The sequence below is a fragment of the Rattus norvegicus genome, chromosome 7 (assembly GCF_036323735.1).
Source record: "Rattus norvegicus strain BN/NHsdMcwi chromosome 7, GRCr8, whole genome shotgun sequence".
NCBI lineage: Eukaryota > Metazoa > Chordata > Mammalia > Rodentia > Muridae > Rattus > Rattus norvegicus.
In genome coordinates this window covers 92,357,883-92,378,035 of record NC_086025.1, presented here as the reverse complement: position 1 = coordinate 92,378,035, position 20,153 = coordinate 92,357,883, and the positions used below count along the sequence as shown (strand labels likewise).

At 43.2% G+C, this 20,153-nt stretch overlaps 2 protein-coding genes across 19 annotated transcripts in view; one reads left to right on the top strand and one right to left on the bottom strand.

Annotated features, from left to right (window-relative positions):
• Nucleotides 1–1,194: 1,194 nt before the first annotated feature.
• Nucleotides 1,195–7,613, bottom strand: Ndufb9 (NADH:ubiquinone oxidoreductase subunit B9). 2 transcript variants are annotated; one of them, NM_001127294.3, is made up of 4 exons: nucleotides 7,430–7,613; nucleotides 4,815–5,007; nucleotides 3,972–4,085; nucleotides 1,195–1,413 (listed from the first exon to the last, which is right to left on the bottom strand). In NM_001127294.3, exons 1-4 carry the CDS (start codon nucleotides 7,528–7,530, stop codon nucleotides 1,282–1,284), a joined length of 540 nt encoding a protein of 179 aa, NP_001120766.1. In that variant the 5' UTR covers nucleotides 7,531–7,613; the 3' UTR covers nucleotides 1,195–1,281. The 2 variants fall into 2 exon arrangements, with proteins under 2 accessions (NP_001120766.1, XP_063119328.1); XM_063263258.1 differs by having other exon boundaries at nucleotides 7,442–7,596.
• Nucleotides 7,591–20,153, top strand: part of Tatdn1 (TatD DNase domain containing 1) — a 30,994-nt gene continuing 18,431 nt past the window's right edge. Inside the window, exons 1-5 of one of the 17 annotated variants that reach the window (XM_039080189.2) lie at nucleotides 7,657–7,689; nucleotides 15,204–15,290; nucleotides 17,417–17,466; nucleotides 18,832–18,920; nucleotides 19,962–20,025. In XM_039080189.2, the coding sequence (XP_038936117.1) occupies nucleotides 18,864–18,920; nucleotides 19,962–20,025 (121 nt within the window). In that variant the 5' untranslated portion in view covers nucleotides 7,657–7,689; nucleotides 15,204–15,290; nucleotides 17,417–17,466; nucleotides 18,832–18,863. Of the gene's footprint in view, nucleotides 11,889–15,202; nucleotides 15,291–17,416; nucleotides 17,467–18,831; nucleotides 18,921–19,961; nucleotides 20,102–20,153 lie in introns of those variants that run through there. The other 16 variants (XR_010053043.1, XR_010053044.1, NM_001400945.1 and 13 more) reach the window with 16 other exon arrangements.

The following is a 20,153-nucleotide window of genomic DNA, read 5'->3' as shown; positions in this document are numbered from 1 at the left end:
AAAAAGAATGCTTTACTTTTTTTTTTTTTTAAGTTTCGACTATGCAGCGTTGGCTTACCAGGAGCTCTGCAAACCAGGGTGGCCCTGAACTCAGAGATCAAGTGCTGAGTTGCAGGCGTGCACTTATAAAAACGCCGGCATGAGTGTGCCGTGGTGTGCAAAGGCCGTCGGATAGTCTGTGGCAGCAGTTCTCTCCATGTACATGGGTCCTGGGAACAAACCAGGCTTGACTGCTAGCCTTCTCTGGCTTACCTTTGCTAACACTAACGGGATACTTAAAAAGGTCTGCTCTATCCTGACCTTTGACTGCTCAGCAGAGCCGCAGCTGGAAACCTGTATCTAAAGTTTGTATCCCACATTAGACCTGAGCCCCGACCTTCACACCTCACCCCACCTCCAGGAGGCCCTGGACTCTGCCTGCTCTGCTGCTTCAGAGTTTTTTTCGTAAACACTAAAATCCCACCAGCAAAGCCTTTAGGAAGGGAAGAATGCAGCCAGGAGTGGCAGGCAGCACACCCCGGTACCCCACAACGTGAGGGTCACCAAAACCACTTGCATCTTTTGGCTTTAATTTTTTTAAAAAAGAATTATACATTATGTTTTTATGTATTTGCATACACCGTAGCTGTTTTCAGACACACCAGAAGAGGTGCCAAATCTCATTACAGATGGCTGTGAGCCACCATGTAGTTGCTGGGATTTGAACTCAGGGCCTCTGGAAGAGCAGCCAGTGCTCTTAACCACTGAGCATCTCTCCAGCCCTCATTTTTCCTTTTAAAGCCTTCTGTACTTTTCTTCTGTTTATTCCTTCCTTTTACTAGTCAAGCCTTTAGTCATTTGTGGGCTAGGGAGATGGCCCACAAATCCTTGGAGCCCCAGCACCCAGGAAGCTGGGCACAGTAGTGCACCAGAGACCTCATCTTAAAGTTGGAAGGTGAGGGGCGCCATCCACAGTTCTCCGCCCTGCATGAGCGTGTCCGTGTGCTCGAGTGTACATGTACAAAGACAAAAGCCCACCTAGCCCTAACCCTCAAGCCTGTTCTCTGTGAAGCTTCTTGACGAGCACATGTGCTCCCAATATAATTCTACAGGTAACTTGGAGAAAACAGGCATACACGATAAAAACCAAACCAAGCTACAATGCAGGCAAACACTTGGTGCCAGTGATCCTTGGAAGAACACTCCAGTCACAGCTGACTGTCTCTAGTTACTTTTATTAGGGCAAGTGTGAATGTGTTCTGTAACTCTCACTTGCAAGCATGAACAGTGCGGTGCCTGTCTCTATGTGGGCCGTTCCCGAGGTCTGGTCACAATATGCCACCACAATGGGGGCAAGTCGCCTTCCTTTCTGGCAGGAGGCAAAGCTTCAGTCATAATACCATCAGGTGACGTTTCTTCCTCCAGCTGTTTAACCTAGAAGGGGACAAGGAAGGAAGCATTGTAGAAGGCATCTCAACGGTAAGACCTGCTGCAGGGTCAGACGACAGCCTGCGATATGTCTCCTTCTACCCTGAGTCAGCATCAAGAAATGCTTATCTCCTATAAACCTGAACTATTTCTATGCCTGAGTCTACAAATCAGAACAACTCTTCTCTCCGAAGAGTCTTTGTTTTTTGAAGTCTGTATCTTTTATGGAGCAGAGTCGACTGGCATGGAACTAGACCAAACGCCACGGTCTTCCTGCCTTGCTCTTCCCAGGGGTGTAATCAGAGGTGAGCCAGGTGGCTGTTCTCACTTCCAGCCGGGCAAAGCTGAGCTTTCTACCTGTCTCTTCTTACTCCTTCAGCAAAGCCACAAGTCTTCCTAGTTCCCTTTGTCATGGTCTCCCACTGGTCCCCAGGAAAACACTCTTGTCTTATCTAAGGCTCTCCAAACGCACTGAAAAGCCCAGCTCAGGTGTATTAGGGATGCAAATTACCAAGTTCAGCAAGCACCCAGGACATGAATTCAGGTGAAGCCACATGAAAAGTAGGCTCTGCCCTGCCTGATATTGCCCAACAAGATTCTCACCATCACCGTCCTAGGGAAAGGACCTAAAAGTAAAAGCTCATTCATGCACAGCACTGGATAACATTCAGGAGCTGAAAGCAGAGAGAGAAGGGAGGAACTGAGGAGAGGTCCTCAGTGGTCATTGGCAGAACAAGCCTGCTGCTCACCACAAAAAGACATTTTAAGCCTCAATATGCTGTCATACTTCTTACAAAATATGATGTCCCTTGGCCACAGCTACTCCACCTTGGCTAAGAACTTCTAAAACCAACATCCTGGACTTTATCTCCCAGAACCAGTACAACTTTCAAAATGGTGGCTTTAGAGACCAGTATCTAGTTCCTGCTGCCCACATGAATATTTTCATAAATTCCCTCAGAGACTCTGAAGGAACTAATTTACACATTTCTCCTAACCTGGAGTTCTCTGCATCAGCCTGTCTCAACTGCCTTTTCAATTCAGCTTAGACCATGTCATGACCCTTCTCCTGTTGTTTTGTTTTATTTTTCCAGATAGGGTTTCTCTGTGTAGCCCTGGCTATCCAGGAACTCACTTTGTAGACCAGGCTGGCCTTGAACTCACAGAGATCCACCTGCCTCTGCCTCCTGAATGCTGGGATTAAAAGCATGTGCTCCCACTGCCTTGCTCTGTAGTTCTCTTACTTGGCTGGAGAAACAGCTCAATGGGCAAACTGGACCCAACAGGTCAGTATAGCTAAGGAGAAAATATTAGAACAAACCAATGTTTAATATATCAATTACCCAGTGTCAAATGGGCCATCACTGTCACTTGGCAAGCCTACTTTTCCCAGCAAACTCACCCCCTCCAAGGCCAACACAGTTCTTCCATGTGCTCCCCACCCTCCATACCCACTTACTTCCCTTGGCTGTCCTCCTAGGATACTGAAAAAGCAGAAGCTGTTACAAAGAAGCCTCACCTTCAAACCTTTAACCTGAATGCATGTATGTAGATACATGTACCTACAAAACAATGAAGAACCTTTTCTAGTTTCCTCTCAAGGATCTCAGCTGTTTCTACAGGGTTTTTTTTTTTTTTTTAAAGATTTATTCATTTATTATATAAATACACTGTAGCTGTCTTCAGACACACCAGAAGAGGGCATCAGATCTCATTACAGATGGTTGTGAGCCACCGTGTGGTTGCTGGGAATTGAACTCAGGACCTCTGGAAGAGCAGTCAGTGCTCTTAATCACTGAGCCATCTCTCCAGCCCGTTTCTACAGTTTTAAATACAACTGAAAAGTTACAAATTTCCATTTCTAGACCAGATTCCTATACTTGAAGTTGGCAAGTGGAATGTCTACTTCCCAGATGCCAGACTCTCCAGCTTCGCCTTCTGAGTGTTGATTATCTCTGACACGTGGGATGCCCTCCACCTTACACCAGTCTTCCCTATCTCAACACCAGCACTGAACTGCAGACAGTAACGTTTAGAACCTGGAAAGTACTGATTTCTCCATGTCCCTTACCCATCCCCCACAGCCAATGACGATCTGCCTGTCCACGTCCCTTCCACAGCTATTGCAGTACTCTGTGGGCCACACAACCTTTTCCCTAAAACTACCACACAAACCCTAACTTGGACTCCTGCTTCCTCCTGGCTTCTCCAACGTATCGCCCACGCTATGACGAGAGCTGCCAAAATCCAACTCTGAACATCCTAAGCTGAATGAAGAATGCCTAGGGCTCTGGGTAGGGAAAGGGCAAGGAGTTTTATAGAACAGGAAGAGTAGGTGGAGAGGAAGGAGAGGAAGAAAGAGATCACAGAGGTTCAAAATGGTAGAGACAACAAATCTGGAAGGTGGCCGATGTGAAACCGAACACAGTGAGAAACTCAAAGTCCAGCTAAGAAGCTGGCGTAACCATCACGGCTGGACAGTGGACCTCAGCCTGCAGAAGCAAACTCTGGAGATCCCCACGCTGACCAAGCAAAAGGCTACAGTGCACTGTCAAAACACTCACCTCCCGATCCCAGCTCTCCATCCTCAGTTTCTTCCACTGCTCTCTCTTGGAAAAGTAATCAGGATACACTGCTTTCTCAGAAGGATGCCAGTAATCTAAGCACCATTCTGGAACCTGCCAAAAGAGAAAAGCATGTGTTATTCCACAGGTAAACTATAAATACTATAGACAAGTGCTTACCAGTAAACCATGAGAACCCGAGTACAGAGTCCCAGTGCCCACTGAAGCAGGCATGGTGATCAGCACCTGCAAACCCAGTGGTAGACAAAAGGTAGGACTTCCAAAAGGATCCCTGGAGCTTAGTGACCATCCAGCCTAGACTAAAAAAGGCGGAGGGTGTGTGTGGTTCCAGGTTCAGTAGATAAAGAGCAACTGAGGAAGATCCTACAATTGATCTCTGGCCTCTACCAGTATACCCACAACACACCAACACATACATATATCACACACCACATATATGTATATATTAGAGTGTGTGTGTATCTATGTCAAACAGTTATTATCGGACTGCTTCTGTAAACAATGAATAGTAGAGGGCAAGCAGAGACCAGAGGTGAGAAAGAATGCCTTAAAGAGGCATGTGGCCAAAACATTAAAGGCAGGCCAAGAGAGCTGGCAGCCCTCCTCTCATGCTCGAAACTACTAAACACCTAGGGTTAAGGAAACATTCCCTGAGTATCTCACAGCGCTCAGTACCAATGCTAACTAGCTACTTTCCCAAATGAGCTGTGTACCAAATACTTTAGCACTGTGCTTTGCCAAAGGTACACTGTAAAACCTCAGAGCTGAATTTATGAAAAGAGGGAGAAAAAAGTTGAGCTGTCAGGGAGAGGTCCCACCTACCTTGTAGCACTCGTATCTCTCATAGGAAGTACCCCCAGGAGAGTCTGGGAAGATATACGGCTGAGGATGCTGGTTTTGCCAGAATTCTTCTTCCGCCTGCCTCAGCAGCTGGGTGGCCTTCATCATGTCCTTCTCATTCTTATGTTCTTCAAACCGGGCTCTCATCAAGCAAGCAAGGTACCGGTATTTGTCCCTTAAATCGAAATGGTTGTGGATATCAGAAGAGTTATCTACTTGTGGGCACTTCCTCTGTAGCCCTCCAAACAGAAGCAGACACTATACATACACACAGCCGAGCCACTTCCCTTTCATCAGTAACAGACACAGCACATTGAGGACAGCCTAGCTAGTTTCCTCTCTCCTACAAGGACTTCCACAGGAAAGGGAAGGAAAGGTGACACTCTGCAGGTTCATTCAGTATGCGCTCATTGACAACTACTGCAGGCCCTCTCATCTTCTGCTAGATCACCCGTATATCTCGGGGATTCGGCACAGCATCTAGCAAAAGATGGGAAGACCTGCGGTGGTTACCAGACGACGCAGGAAACAAAACACCCATCCAGACCAAGTCACGAGAGGGGGCCACTCTAGAGTACTCTAAACTAGCTGTGTGTACAGTCTGGGGTATGTTACTTAATGTAAAGACTGACATACACATTCTAAGAGCACACATACAAAAGCACACTTCACAGAGTGGTTGGTATGTTTCAAGCGCTTGGTGATACAATAGGCATTACACCAGAAAATAGTTTACAAAAAGCAGTGTCCAGTAAAGTCTGATGCATGAGGATGCATGTTAGAGGCAGAAGGTAAACTAGGGGACCCTTGAGGTCAAGTCTAGACTGCTGAATTGCTAGTAATGTCATTAGCTGAGACAGAGAATTTGAGAGTAGAATCAGTATGAGGAAGTTAAAAATAAAAACTTTGGTTTTAAAGAGTTTAGATAAACTCTGTTTGGCAGAAAGTCTCACAGACAGCTGGAAATATAGCTAATTCAAGCATCAAAACTGAAGACATCCATAGGAGACACAGTACCTAAGAGAGAGCCTTAGGTGAAGCCAGAGAATGTCCTAGAAGATACATGAGGGCTAGAGAGATATGGCTCAGTAGGCAAGTACCATGTAAGCATTAGGACCTGAGTTTGGAGCCCAAAACCCAAGGGAAGCTGGACATGGGAACACACACCAGTGGTCCCAGCACTCTTTCTCAGGATGAGAGCATGTGACAGATTTCCACAAGTTTAGAGGTCTGCAGGCCTAGCATACCAGCAGTGTGCTGTCCCAAACAAGGAGGAAGACAAGGACTGACACCTGAGGTTGTCACACAGTTGATATCCACACTGGGTTTTGATTTGCTTTAAGGGAACAGATTCGGACAAGGACTAAAAAAGGACGTCAGCTTTTAAATATGTTAGCGCTGTTTCAGTAGCTGGTTTGATTATTCCCTCCATGGGCATGAGCTCTGACATTTCCAGTTGTGTCATAGCATTACCTGAATTCCTGAAGGCTTAGTTTCTTTAGTAACCACTGCCAATTTTGTTACTTATGAGTTTATCTGTCACTTTCCCCACTAATCCATGGGAACTGCAGCTCAAAAAGAGGACTAACTGTCATTTATTTGCCATCCAGAATGGAAGCTGAATTTCAAATTCTGTTAAATAAGAAAAACTTAGGAAAGAAGCTAACAATGGTACAGCATTGTACACTGCACCTCCTGGCATAACAAAGAGGTGTAACCACAAACTTGCATTCTAGGACTTGGGGTTACCCTCTGCAGTTCTGACAGGTCTATTTGACTTTCCACCTTTTTATTGCAAGTCCTTCATGTGGGATTAGATTTGAGGATAAACGTGTGGAGGTCTGGGATTTACACATCTTGGGTTGTTACTGCACCCTGCATTTCTTTTAGGTCAGGAAAGCCTACATATTCTAACACTATATTGTTGTTTGTTTATTTGTAAAAAGCATCTTTTTTGGCCAGCCTCCAGCTCATTATGTAATGGAGAATATCTGTCTTCCCCAATATAGGCCACCATATGAGACTTACTTAACACGAAGACTAATAACAATGGTTAAAGGAATAAAATTATGTAGGAGGTGAAATAGACATGATGGTAATGAGAAGAGTCGATCCGATAAAGCCAAATAAAGAAAAACCGATGGGAAGGGGTAAAGAGAATAATGTTTTGGAGACAAATCCTAAATTTTAATCTCGACTTGGGCACGCAGAGGCTGCAATCTCTTGGGCAAGTCAATCCTGAGCTTACCTATAAAATGAGGCTAAAATAATCACTAGTTCCTCAGTTAATCTGCAAACTAAAGATCATGGACAAATTACTGTTAAGGTTAGGGACAAGAGTTATAAAAACATTAGCGTTAGATTCATGACAATGACAGTCCTGGGTATTTTTTATTTCTTCATGCATCCTTCTACGCTGTGTCCTGGTCGCGCCGCTCCACATAATCATCTCTGCCAGATAAAGAGGCAAGAGAGAGGACTGCATCAGGACCCAGGTTCAAGGGCGGGCTCCCTTCACTGTGTCCCTAAGTCCTTGATCAGATCAACCCACAGGGCCCCTCGGCTTCCGTCCCCGAGACCAGGTCTCCTCTCCCTACCTGTGGACACACCATGACTCGAGGTGGCGCAGCGCGCGCTTATACAGCCGCAGCACCTTCTGCCGGTGGGTTAAGTAGGCCGGGGGAGCACAGAACGCCATAGCGCCCGGCTCACCTTCAGCGGCTGCCGCGGGGGCTGCCGGGAACCCGGAAGCAGGCGGTTGCGAGACGGAGCCGGAAGAATGAGCGTGCTCTACGCCATTTCCGCCTTTTCCTGGGAGGAGTCTGCTGCGCTATCATGAGTCTCTTCAAGTTCGTGGGTAAGGGCAGGATTTCCTTGGCCATGGGTTTTGCTGGCTGTCCCGGGCCCCCTTTTCGCGGCTTGGCTTTTCCAGGGTACAGAAGATTCCCGGAGGCCTCGAGTGCTGGCGATGATTGATCTGGTTTTTGCTCGAGGATGAGTTCCCGAATGCATATTGATTTATGAGAATTCACGAGCATAATTGGACTTGTGCATTTTTTATGTGTAATTCAACTGAAAATAGAGGTATAGGTGTGGGATGTGCGACAGCGGTAGACTGCCTAGCATGGGCTAATCCCCGAGTCCTCCCACCACCCAAAAAAGAAAAAGAAAGCACCGCCCCCCAGCTAATCACTATTCTCCGGTATTTCGTGAACCCTCCCTCCCTCCCTCTTCATGGCCGGCTGGACAGTACCTTGAAGATACAGGTTCACTCAGTCATCCTTTCATACCATAGATAACTCTTGGCATTGAGTCCTAGGAATGTGACGAAGTCCTGCTCACTTACAGGCTTTCTAGACTATAAACCGGAGCCCACAGACGGGAGGGGTGGCAGCTGGAGAGTGTGGCAAGGATTCAAAGTGGTACTTAGGAAAACTTGGGGGACACTGTAAGAGGTAGGGTTGGAAGGATAACTTGGAACCCAAAAGCCTCGATTACTTAAATTTCACTCTGTAGGGAGTGGCGTTTCGAAGAAGGCTTTTCAGCAAATCTTTGAGTGCCAGTTATATGGAAAGGATCTTGTCTTCTGGGATGCTGTTGTGGATAATCTCAGCATGAGCTTTGTCTCCGTGGAGTTTCCAGCGACTTAAGGGTGGGAAGTGACTGGGAGGAAGTTACCCTGATAGTCCTTTTGTAGATTTTGTGGCAGATAAGGAGAAGCATGGAAGTATTTCAGGTTTTGCAACAGGGAAAATAATAGCAAAAAGAGAAGCGAAATGGTTGTGCACAGCATTTATCATTCACTGTTCATGTCTGCTTGTGGAAAATGAGCACCCGAAGATGACAGGTTAAGAAATACCTATGGGTGGGAGGGCTGGGTCTATTGGATTAGGTCCATTCGAGAATTAAAGGACATCTAAGTGGAGACATCATTCAAGCACTATGAAGTGTAATCAGGAGAGTGGTTAAGGTTATACAGTAAAATCCGAGAGATAGTTGTTTAAGCAGTACATTTTCCCAAGACACTGTATTTAAAATTGAAGCTGTGAGAAATCTAGTCGTGAGCTAGTTTTCACACTAGAGAGGTTAAGCACTATGACCAGGCAAAGCAAATGTGGGGAGAATGTCAGCAGGTTTTTTTAAAAGCTCTGTGAGAAAACCTGAAGTGAAGGTTAGGTGTTCTGAGGTCTTGACATGATGTGCTAGGAAGTTGTGTGCCCTGGAGAGGGCACAAGAGCCCTCACTCCTCCCCTCATATACTGTTTGTTAGAGTCTAGGCTGGGTGTGTCCAGGTTCTTGATCTCAGCCTAAGAACTAAAGAGAAGGGCTCACACAGATATACAAACAAAGCAAGGAAACTTTATTTTGTGGAGCGATAATGTATATTAAAATAAGTATATGAGTTTTTTAACTTGAAATGTTATTATAATGAGATTTAAAATATATTTAATGTGGATCTGAATGTAGCAGAGAAAGCAGTTTTTGGCTTTGTATTTTTTTCCTTTCCTTCTTGTCTTACACCTTGTTATTTGAAAGCTGTCTTAGTATATAAACAAGTCAGTGTGTCTGTGCTCCAATAAAGTTTTATGGACATTAAATGTTAAACTTAAAAAAAAAATAGTTGGTTTATTTTCTCCATGTGGGAGTGGGTCTGTGTGCAGATACCTGCGAAGGCCAGAAGAGGGAGCCAGGGTCTCTGAAACGCCTAGTGTCACTGGCAGTTGTGAGCCATCTGATATGGATACTGGAACCAAACCTGGGCCTTCTGGAAAAGCAGCAAGTACTCTTAACTGCTGAACCCATCTTTCCAGCTGCTGAATTGTTCTTTTTAATAATTTTTCACAAGCAGAGAAATATTCTATTAATTTTTAAAAACAATTTAAAATGTCCAACTAGAACTAGGATAGGGACAAACAATAACAAAATGGGCAGTAAGCCAAGTAAGGTAGTGCACACCTGTAGCTTCAGCACTTTGTGCCAGAGGCAGAGGCTTGTTCTGCATGAGGAGGCCCTGTCTCACAGGAACACCACTAGCAAGAGGACAGTGGCTGCAGAAGGAGTTCTGGCTCTGCTGTAGCATCCTTCTGTTGTTATTTAATGTACTTTCTGGCACTGACTTGCTGAAGAAACTGGGCTGCTTGTATGACCTTTAGGATTTGTCTTTTTGCTGAACGGTAGTGTGAGTCCCTTATTCTCTAATTATTGAGAATTCTTAACTTTGAAATTATACCTTGAAGCTAACAAAATCCTACACCATTTTAAATCCCTGTTTACAGTGTTTCTGTGTCCCTAAATCATAGGTGACAGTCCTTTGACATGATCCACTAAGCCCAAACAGTTTTGCAGATACTGCTTTCTATCCAAGAGCAACAGAACACTTTCCTATTTTGTTTGGTTTTGAAAAATAAACTGGGGCTGGAGAGATGGCTCAGTGGTTAAGAGCACTGACTGCTCTTCCAGAGGTCCTGAGTTCAAATCCCAGCAACCACATGGTGGCTCGCAACCATCTGTAATGGGATCCAATGCCCTCTTCTGGTGTATCTGAAGATAGCAACAATGCATACATAAAATAAATAAGTAAATCTTTAAAAAAATAAACTCATTGATACCAGTAGTTTGTATTAAAGACAGCCATTTTTAAATGTTAATGAAGTGGAAACATTACTGTACCGTATAGAAGGGCTAGCCAGTGTCTTGACTCCTTCCAACAGAAGAACATAGTGACTGATTGCTAGTGTCACTGTGTTTGTCTCTTCTCATCCCTTCTCACTTGGTGTCCTACTTTTCAAGATATTTACATCTTTGACCTGACTAAAGTTGTTTTTTATATACTATTTATTTGATTTTGCCAATAAGCATACTTTTGATAAGAATGCCTTTGGTTTAAAAGATACCTGTCATGGATCAACACATTCTGAGGAATTGAAATAACTAGGATTTTTAGCTGCCTTTATTTTTGATGGTGGGCATAGCAGCCTGTCTGTAGTTTAGGAGCTTGGAAGGCATGGGCAGAGGGTCTGTAGGCTAGCCAGACACTGGGCAACACTGCCCAGTTGGGAAACAGTGCCTCAATGAATGAAGTGAAAAGTAAGGAGGAACTCCCAATATCAATGTCAGGCCTACACAAAATGTGCACATCCACCTGCATACATGTGCGTGAAGATGAATATGTATTCATGCATGCACACTGCACACATGTACACACTAGGGGAAGAGTCAAACCACTTGACTCCATTAGCTCTTTGATAACACTGTTTTGCACTGGGAGCACTGCATACTGAAGATGCCAGGACAGTATAGCTAAGAGCTGGAATTCCATATGCTGTTGGCATGGCACAGTCTTCGTATTATGCCAGGTACTAGTAATAAATGCCTGTCATAGAGCTTTCCAGGTGCAAGTTCCTTTCATCTTCATACTTGGGTTTGGGTCATATTCCATTGCCAGCAGGAAAATTGTGTTCATCCACCAAGAAGATAATGGAGGCTCAGCAGGGACTAAGACTGTTCACTAATCACTGGCAAGGGCAAGGATTCCAAAGCTCATGTTTGTTCCACTACTGAGTAATTGTAGTCATCCCATTGTACTGTACTCTCTGGAGCTCGTTCATGAATTGAATTCTCTCTAGTCTTATTCGAACCTTTCTTTAGCTCCTCTGTTTCAGAATACTGAGTTATTGTTGTATTTCCACAGATGTTTCTGGTGGGTGGGCTGGTGAGGAAGTGGCTTCTGTGTGAGAGCATTTTCTGTGGGAGACTTGGAAAAGGTCTTAGAGGAAACTGGTGTGATTCACATGGAGTTGAGGGACAGAGCCTTTTGTCATTAAACTTGATAAGATGGGGACATGAAGAGGCTGTCCTTAGTTTATCAAGGGGATGGCGGTTCTAATGTCTGAAAGAAGAGGGATGAGCAGTGTGAATCATGAAGAGGCCTGTGGGAAAGGGAAGAAGTAAGCGGCTGGGTACTAGCACTCCAGGTATACCCGAGCCAGGACTGAATCTACGGCTTAAAATACACCACGTCTAGAACCAGCAGACTGATCTCAGAACTCTGAGGAGGTAAGTCATGGGGAGTCCGCCTTCTGCCGTCTGCCTCAAGGTAGGTAGGTGCTACAGAATGTCCAAGAGCAGCTCTGTCCAGAGTTGAGAAAAGGGTGTTCCAAGATGAGCCTCCAATTCATTTTCACTTCTTTTCAGTTAGAATGGGTTGTTTATGGGTTTCCTTTGCTTTTGATTTCATTATGTTTGGGAAAGTTCTGATCACTTTGCTGATGATAGAGACCTTACTTGAAACTGGAGCCTGGCTGCCCTTAAAGTAACTTGTTAACTTGACCCCAACATTGAGTTCTTGCTTCAAAAATCCAGTTAGGTGAAAATCCTCAACCTGGTATATATCACCCTCAGTTCCTCATTCCTTACTCTCAGTATTCCTGTCAGGATGGATGTGATCCATTGACTTTAGTTGGGATCCTTCCTTCTACCTTCTAGACCTCTTAGGAACTTACCAACGGATCCTTTCCTTTTCCTGGCTCTTAATTCTCCCCTTAGACTTGTTTTGAGGTTTCAGCCTGATCTCTGCTCTACTGCAGTGCCCTCATTACAGCCAGGTGTGGCCATGCCTCCAACCCCAGCTGGGGAACAACCAGGCAACGTCAGAGGCTAGCCTGTCAGAGAAGTGAGTTCACCACTGCTGAGTAATGAGTCCTAAAAATCAGAGCAAAACAAAACCTCCATTGTAATAACTCCTTTGAAATAAAGGTCCCTGGATATCTTTAACAGGTGTCACAAATACCTTAATAAATTTATCTTAATTTTTAAAGACTGTTTAAAAGTGAAAAGAGAGATCAAGGCTAATTTTGTCCATTGGGTGTTAACTGGTAACCATAGTCCAAACCCATGGGCAGAATTATTTAGGCTGAAAGGTCTCTTGCCTCCCTGCTTCTTTCTCAGTTTGCCTTCTTTATTGTCCTCTTGTTGTATTTGAAGAAAAACTAGGTGACTTCTTGTGAGGGCCAATATTTCATAAACCCATTGTATTTGTGATGTGGATTTGTGTTAAGTGGTCTCTGTCTCCTAGTAGTTCTTCTAGGTTATGAACTCCTCACCTGGTTCATCTCTGTTGCTGTGCACAGATATTTGGAATATTCTGCAGTGTGTTTTTCTTCCTGGTTCAAATGCCTAGTGTAAAAGTAACTTTTATTCACCTGATGTAATCGTCCTCTCAGCAGAGGTTTACTGCCTTGGTCTGCTAGCCTAGGCCTAGTCCTGGAAGCTTCTAGCCTCTGAATGCTCTTATCTAGGCCTAGAATGTATCAGCCTCCGAGACTTACTGTTGAATAAGCTCACGCCTTCCTAGTTTTCCTGAGCTCTGGTAGGCTGATCCAACTCAGCAGTTCTGACTCAAACTCCTCTCCAAGCTGATTCTGGCCTCTCTCTCTGGGCCTCTGACTTTTTGCTCTGCTTAACGTCAAAACTACCTTTGTCAATCTGACTCTTTCTCATCCTCTGGCTCATCCTGTCTTCACCGTGTCTGTCTTTCATGTTCTCTCTCTCTCTGCAACCTCTGTACAACTATCCCAGTAAACCTGCCTCCTCTCCTTTTGCACTGCCCCTCAAGTGGCTTCCCTTTCTCCTCGTGAGAGCTGGGCATATCTTATTCTGTCAAGTCTTTCTCTGATTCATCACTTTGTTTGCAACTCAATTAAACACTTTCACACATGGGTGCTTCCTTCTACAAACTAACTTTACCTTCACTGTTTGGGATTAAAGGTACTTTAAGAGAGTGACTGTATTCTAGCCAGAGGGATAAAAGGTGTGTGTGTGCTAAGGCTAAGCCACCACAGCACAGCTAGAAACAGGTTTTTCCAGTAAATAACACAATCCCAGGCTTCACAGTGTGATCAAATGTCCTGCAACAGCTTAAAATTCTCTTTTTACTGTCTCTTGGGTTATCCAAACTCCTAGTCATCTCTCAAGGTCTGTCGTGGAGTTGGAGTGGCACATCCTGAGGTGCGGCTTGGCATTTGACAAAGCCAGCCTCAGGTGCAGTTGGTGAACAAGGAAGTAATCTATTCCCCTCTCTACATCTCCACACTCCTCTCTCTCTCTCTCTCTTTTTTTTTTTTTTGGTTCTTTTTTTCGGAGCTGGGGACTGAACCCAGGCCCTTGCGCTTCCTAGGCAAGCGCTCTACCACTGAGCTAAATCCCCAACCCCCTCCACACTCCTCTCTATTGCAGACTGTCTTCACTGCACATGGGCTCTTGCCAGTTTCCAAACAAGAGACTCTAACTTCTGTTGCTCCCTTCACATCCCAGCTTCCAATATGCCGGAGTGAAATGTCTTCAATGCTAGTCTTACTTACCCCTTTGATTAAAAACCATCAGGCAGGGGTTGGGGATTTAGCTCAGTGGTAGAGCGCTTGCCTAGGGAGCCCAAGACCCTGGGTTCAGTCCCCAGCTCCGGGGGAAAATAAACCATCAGGCATCATATTGAATCCAGTATTTCTGACACAAGTGTGCACCATAATTGGTCTATTCTTCCTGGCTTAACCCTTCCTGTGCTTCTCTTTAGCAACTACAAAACCTTAAATTCCTGAAGAACTGTTCTATTTCATACCATAAAGGCTTGGTGTCTTAGTTACTTTTCCATTGCTGCAAACAGGCACCATGATCAAGGTAACTTACAAAAGAAAAAAATGTATGGTGCTCACAGTTCCAGAGAGTGAGTCCATGACCACCGAGGTGGGAGGCATGACAGCAGGCTGCCAGGCATGCAGGCCTTGGGGGCATCACCAGCCTACGCCATGACGTACCTCCTACTACAAAGCCACACCTCCTAATCCCCCCAAACAGTTCTACCAACTAACCCTATAGGGGTGAGTCTCATTCAAATCACCACATTGGGTGACTCAAATTTATCCTGTAACATTCAGTTGTGGATTATATCTTTCTGGGACCCTCTTCTGAGCCAGCTACCAAACTCTGGTAGAACTTCCTTGTTTGTGTCCCATAATAACAGTGGTTTTAATTTTATGTTTTTAGTATTTTGAGAAATTTATTTACAATTTCACATGTGTATATGATATATTTTAATTCAGTTCCCTAATGAACTTTCCTATCCCCCTCATTGTCTCCATAATTGCCTGTGAATGGGTCTGCCCCGTACACTTCTGAATGTCTAAGACTCCCTTCTGCCACAAGTCTTTAAAGAGTAGAAAGCACATCTTAGTCCTTGTATCCCACAGATCTATCATAGTTGCCAAGAATCGACCAAATTACTTAGATGAATGAATGTGTGAATTAAAAGCTTGTTTAAGAGATATTTCAAGGAAATTTTGTTTTAATGATTATCTGTTTTGCTTTTGTTTTCCACAGATATTGGAATCAACCTGACAGATCCTATGTTCAGAGGAATTTATAGGGGCGTGCAGAAGCATCAAGGTGAATGTCTCTTTTACTAAGGTGACTTCTATGAAGACAAACTCTTTGCTACAAGGTCTTGAAAGCATAATCCACTCTTAAAAGTGAAATCTTAAAGAACTCTGTGTAGCTGAGTGCAAGTCTAAAAGCCCAGCACTCAGAACATAGAAGAAGGAGGATAGCAAGTTTGAGGCCAGCCTGGGCTACTTAGTGAGAATTTGTTTTAAAAAAAAAAAACAAAAAAACAAAAAAACAAAGCAAAACCCTTATCATTATTTGTCACATAAAACAATAAACTAAATCAGACAAGCCCTATTGGTAAACCATTGTTTGAATAAAAGGCATGGAACCCAACAATTACTTTCTGTGAACACCAGAAACAAGTTCTTAAGAAACATTTTCAGGAGCTATAGATGGCTCAGTAGTTAAGAAGACTTAATGCTCTTACAAAGGACCTGAGTTTAGTTCCCAGCACCCATTTAGCAGCTCACAGCTGCCTATAACCCCAGCTGTCTTCTGGCTTCTGACAGCATGTGCATTCATGTGCACATAGCAATATATACACACACAGGGGAGGGGGAATTAAAAAATAAATCTTTTAGAAAGGAAGAGAACATTTTTCAGCCAAGGACAAAGTGTGGTAGAAGAAAGGTGTGTTGTTTTTCCCTTCTCTTTCCTTTGTATCTAGAGACCTAGTGTATGGGTGGGGCTGGATAGTTGTAACCTTAAGTGTAGGCTTCACTGGAAGCAAGTGGTTGTATTATGTAAGTTCATATTCCTCTCCAGTCCGAAGAATCAGCCCAGGGCTGGGACTGATGCAAGCTTAGACAAGTGCTGCCCCACTGGGCTGTGTCTCCCATGTACAAGTACGAGTTCATTCGTAAGGCCTGCTGGGTTAGCTGAGAAATGACTAAGCAGGAAATGGTGGTGACACCAAGTTTTAAAAGCAGGATGTGTCTGTACACACTACTTGAGAAGAGAGCCTGTGCTTTATGCACATGCAAATAGGGAGGGCGAACTGTATATCCTTCTCTGGATGGCTTTCCTGAACACACACAATGCTTGCCCAGGTCTCACTTTAAAACTTACCTCTTATAGTTCATTTAGACATTTGGATGCTAGTGTTATATGTTACCTATACAGTAAAGTTACCTGCTGAGTAAATGACATTCTGCTTTCCTTGCCTTTGTGTTGCTTAGATTTCAGGCTTTGCCTTTGCATGTATATATGCATGTGTGCTTGTGTATGTGTTTATGACACAAATTATGCAGTAGTCAATTATGACTGCTACTGTAGTTTATAATCTAGCAAACTTAGTTGCTATACTCAGTAAGTAAAAATCACTAAGGTGGTTTTTGTCTTTTGAATTCCAATTATTTTTATATTACTTTTAATATATATGTGAATATAATTTTGAATTTTGTTTATTCTGAAACTGAAGAATGAAATTAGTAATCGAGTTTTTATATTTTATTTTGCTGCCCATTATATTTCTGGGCCTAACTGGGTTGGGGAGGTGGCTCAAGGTAAAGGACTTGCTGTGCAAAGCATGACAGTCTGAGTTTGGGTCACCAGCACACATGTTAAAGCTAAGAGCAGCAGCCTGTGTCTGTAACCCCGTGTATGGCAAGGAAACACACAGATCCTGGGGGCTTGCTGACCATCAGTAGCTGACACACATATGGACACACACATGGACACACACATATGGACACATATACATGGGCACACACACATGGACACACATGGGCACACACACATGGGTACACACTCATGGACACACACACATGGGTACACACTCATGGGAACACACACTTGCATACACAATTACAAGCTTTGGGTTTAAGGCACATCAACTGATTTGTAGTCATTGGGTTCATCTTTAATTTGGACTTCCTGACTTCTGTCATTTTCTCCTTTTGTTCAATAAAATAAAAGTACAATTAGATCAATTATTAATTATTCAGTTTCTTGTTTTATATTTTTTTAAGGTTTTATGACTCTAGTGTCACTATATTCCAAGTAACTGGCACTGATTAGACTGCGTTTAGTACATGATTATTTCTGTGCAATTTTACTTTAGGAGAGATAAAAATTGTAGATGCATAACTATAGATAATATCTCTATATTTACCACACTTTCTTAATATGTGATTTTTCTTACACAGATGACTTACAAGATGTAATAGGGAGAGCTGTCCAGATTGGTGTTAAAAAGGTAGCGTCTGCATTTTGTTACTGTTGAGTTTGTTTGTAAAATATTGTTAGTTAAGATGCTACACAGTAGAAGAGAAAGCCAGTGCCACACACTCAGTGTCTCTCCATGTGTAATAGAGATAATTATTCTGTCACAGTCCTCAGGTATGCCATCAGAAATGTAACAAATGTGATAGAAAAAACAAAACTATAACCAGTGCTAGTCTTAAAAGACAACCTTCAAAATATGTTATAATCTTGCTTGGCATGTGTTGGAAATAGTTATCAAACACATGCATGTGTTACCACAGTTAGCTGTGGGTATACCATTAGATAACTAAGAAAGCTCCTTAGTTTTAACAGTAATAAAATGCTTACAAGTATTTAGAATTCTAATTAGAAATTGAACATTAACTAGCTTATGTCAAAGTCTTCAAATAAGTATCTCTTTAAATTAGTTGAACATATGGTGGCGAGGCCACATATATGAGAAATAAAGTTATATTCTATAGCATAGTATCAATTCACTTTGTAGCTATTTCTTCTAAGCTAAATGTCGGTTCTAAAGTGTGACACTAGTTAAATAAACTCTGCAATCTCTAACCCTATATATTGATTGGTCAAAAGTAATGAGGAAGGACCAAAGGTGTGTGAACTTTTCATCCTATGTTCACTCCCTCATGATGAGTCACTTGTATCCGAGGCTTTCCTGCAAACACTGATGTATCAGGCCCTGAATTTCCCCACGTCAGCAGGAGTACTTTCCTCATTTCTGATTGAGTTCACATTTGTGTGTGCAAGTGTGCACAAACACACACACACACACACAAACGATAGACAGAAATACTAAGACAGAGGTAGAGTTCACATGGACTTACTGAGTTCATGACCAGCAGTTTTGTTGTATAATTAGAAGCATGGTTTTGGCATCACAAACTTGGCTTCCAGCCTCAGCTTCCTCCTTCATGGCTTTGAAACTTGTGGTATTCTAGATCTCAGCTTGTTCATCCATAAAAATATGGATGTTTTAAAGGTGTTTAAGAACATTGTTGTGAGAGTTAAAGAAAAAGCTGCTCTGAGCAGGCCTTCATTATGTATGTGATGACGTCACCACTGCCAGGTCAGGAGACTGCACGCTGGGAGAGAAGCCCATGGCCTTGCCTCGCCCCTCCTTTCTTAGGTTATGAGGAGCAGGGGTAGAGAATGTAAGTAGATTTGGTTAGAACCTGTTCTACAGCACTGAAGTTCTTTATGTGGGCAACTGGTACAGTTTCCAGGACTTAGGCAAGATTAGGAAAGAAGAGTTTTCCTGGTATCTTAAAATTTTCTTAAATCTCACATTCTGTGGGCATTCGAAGTTTTAATTGTGCCTGTATATTCCGTTTAGACGCTCAGTGGCTGGTCACACTGTGTTGCTGTATGACAGTATCGGTTCCTCACACACAACTCCACCTTTCTCTGTGTGCATTCTCTTTGGTGTGTACCTACAATAAGATATCTTTACTATAGCTTAGAGACACTTAGAAGTATGTTTTAAAAATAATAATAGTGTCCTTAAACCACCCTTTAGAAACTATACCTTAAGCAGCACTGTCTTGGTAGTCACCTTTGACACTAGGTTCTTTAATTCCATCTACAGATTAGGAAAGATGGCCTTCTAACCATGGAGTGACTCTAATGGCTGTCTGAAGTATGCTGGCTTCCCAAGAGCCATGAATTCCTTCATCATGACATTAATATATCAGTTTTTGATCTTAGGATGCTCTGTTTTCTTTAGGATCATGGCAAACCCTCTAAAAAGCTTTTTTGTGGGTTGTATGCATTATATATGCTATTTTAGCAATTAAAGCAGAAATATTTTACATATCAACTCATTTCAGAGTATGGTAAACTATAACCCAAACAGAATATTTTAATGAAAAATAACCGGTTTCCAAATAAACCTTAGCAGCAAGGGGATTCTGTTACATTCTGCCAAGTGTCTGAGTGACAGAAGACTGCTGCATTTGCTTGTCTGTTTCTGGGTCACTCTGTTGTGACCTGTACATCAGATAGTGTGGGTGACGCCCCGTACATGAGATTGGGTGGAAGTGGGGGAGATGAAAAGCCATTGCTGTTCTTACAGAGGAGGTTTGACCTCCTAGAGTTCCCAACCCATACTTGGACCTGTTGAATTAATCAACACTGTTCAGTTACGCATTTACATGGTCACTGAGTTCAGTGAACAGAATTTTAACTAGGAGGTCCTCAGCTATTTTGTCTTCTATAACAGAACAATTGTATCCTCAAGAGACTTAGAATTTGTCACTAATAGAGACAAACATGTAAATGCATGCTACTTTTAACACAGGACTCCTGTGGGAGGGTATACATGGGCAGAAATCAGGTAGCACTCTGTAGAGATGATCTTCGTCATGACCATAAAGGAGCGGGGGAGGGGGAAGAACACCTTGCGGTGACCTGGAGGGAAGGTGTTTGGTCCCTGGAAGTCACTTCTTTTACTTTTTGCCATTCCAGTTTATGATCACAGGTGGAAGTCTACAAGACAGTAAAGATGCACTGCGGTTGGCACAAACAAATGGTACCCTCTTATTCCTTTTACCAAAACAAATGTGAATTGCTTAATTAGGAAGAAGTCTTTCTCAGAACTGCTTCAGGTACAAATACAGTGACTCCTGACATAGACATACAGGAAAATAGATTGATTTC

Excerpts from the sequence above, each read along its gene's own strand:
- Ndufb9 (NM_001127294.3), bottom strand. The coding sequence starts at position 7,530 with ATGGCGTTCTGTGCTCCCCCGGCCTACTTAACCCACCGGCAGAAGGTG. Across the intron at positions 5,008-7,429 it reads GAGTCATGGTGTGTCCACAG|GGACAAATACCGGTACCTTG; the intron begins GTAGGGAGAGGA and ends TTTCGATTTAAG. Across the intron at positions 4,086-4,814 it reads AGAGATACGAGTGCTACAAG|GTTCCAGAATGGTGCTTAGA; the intron begins GTAGGTGGGACC and ends CTCTTTTGGCAG.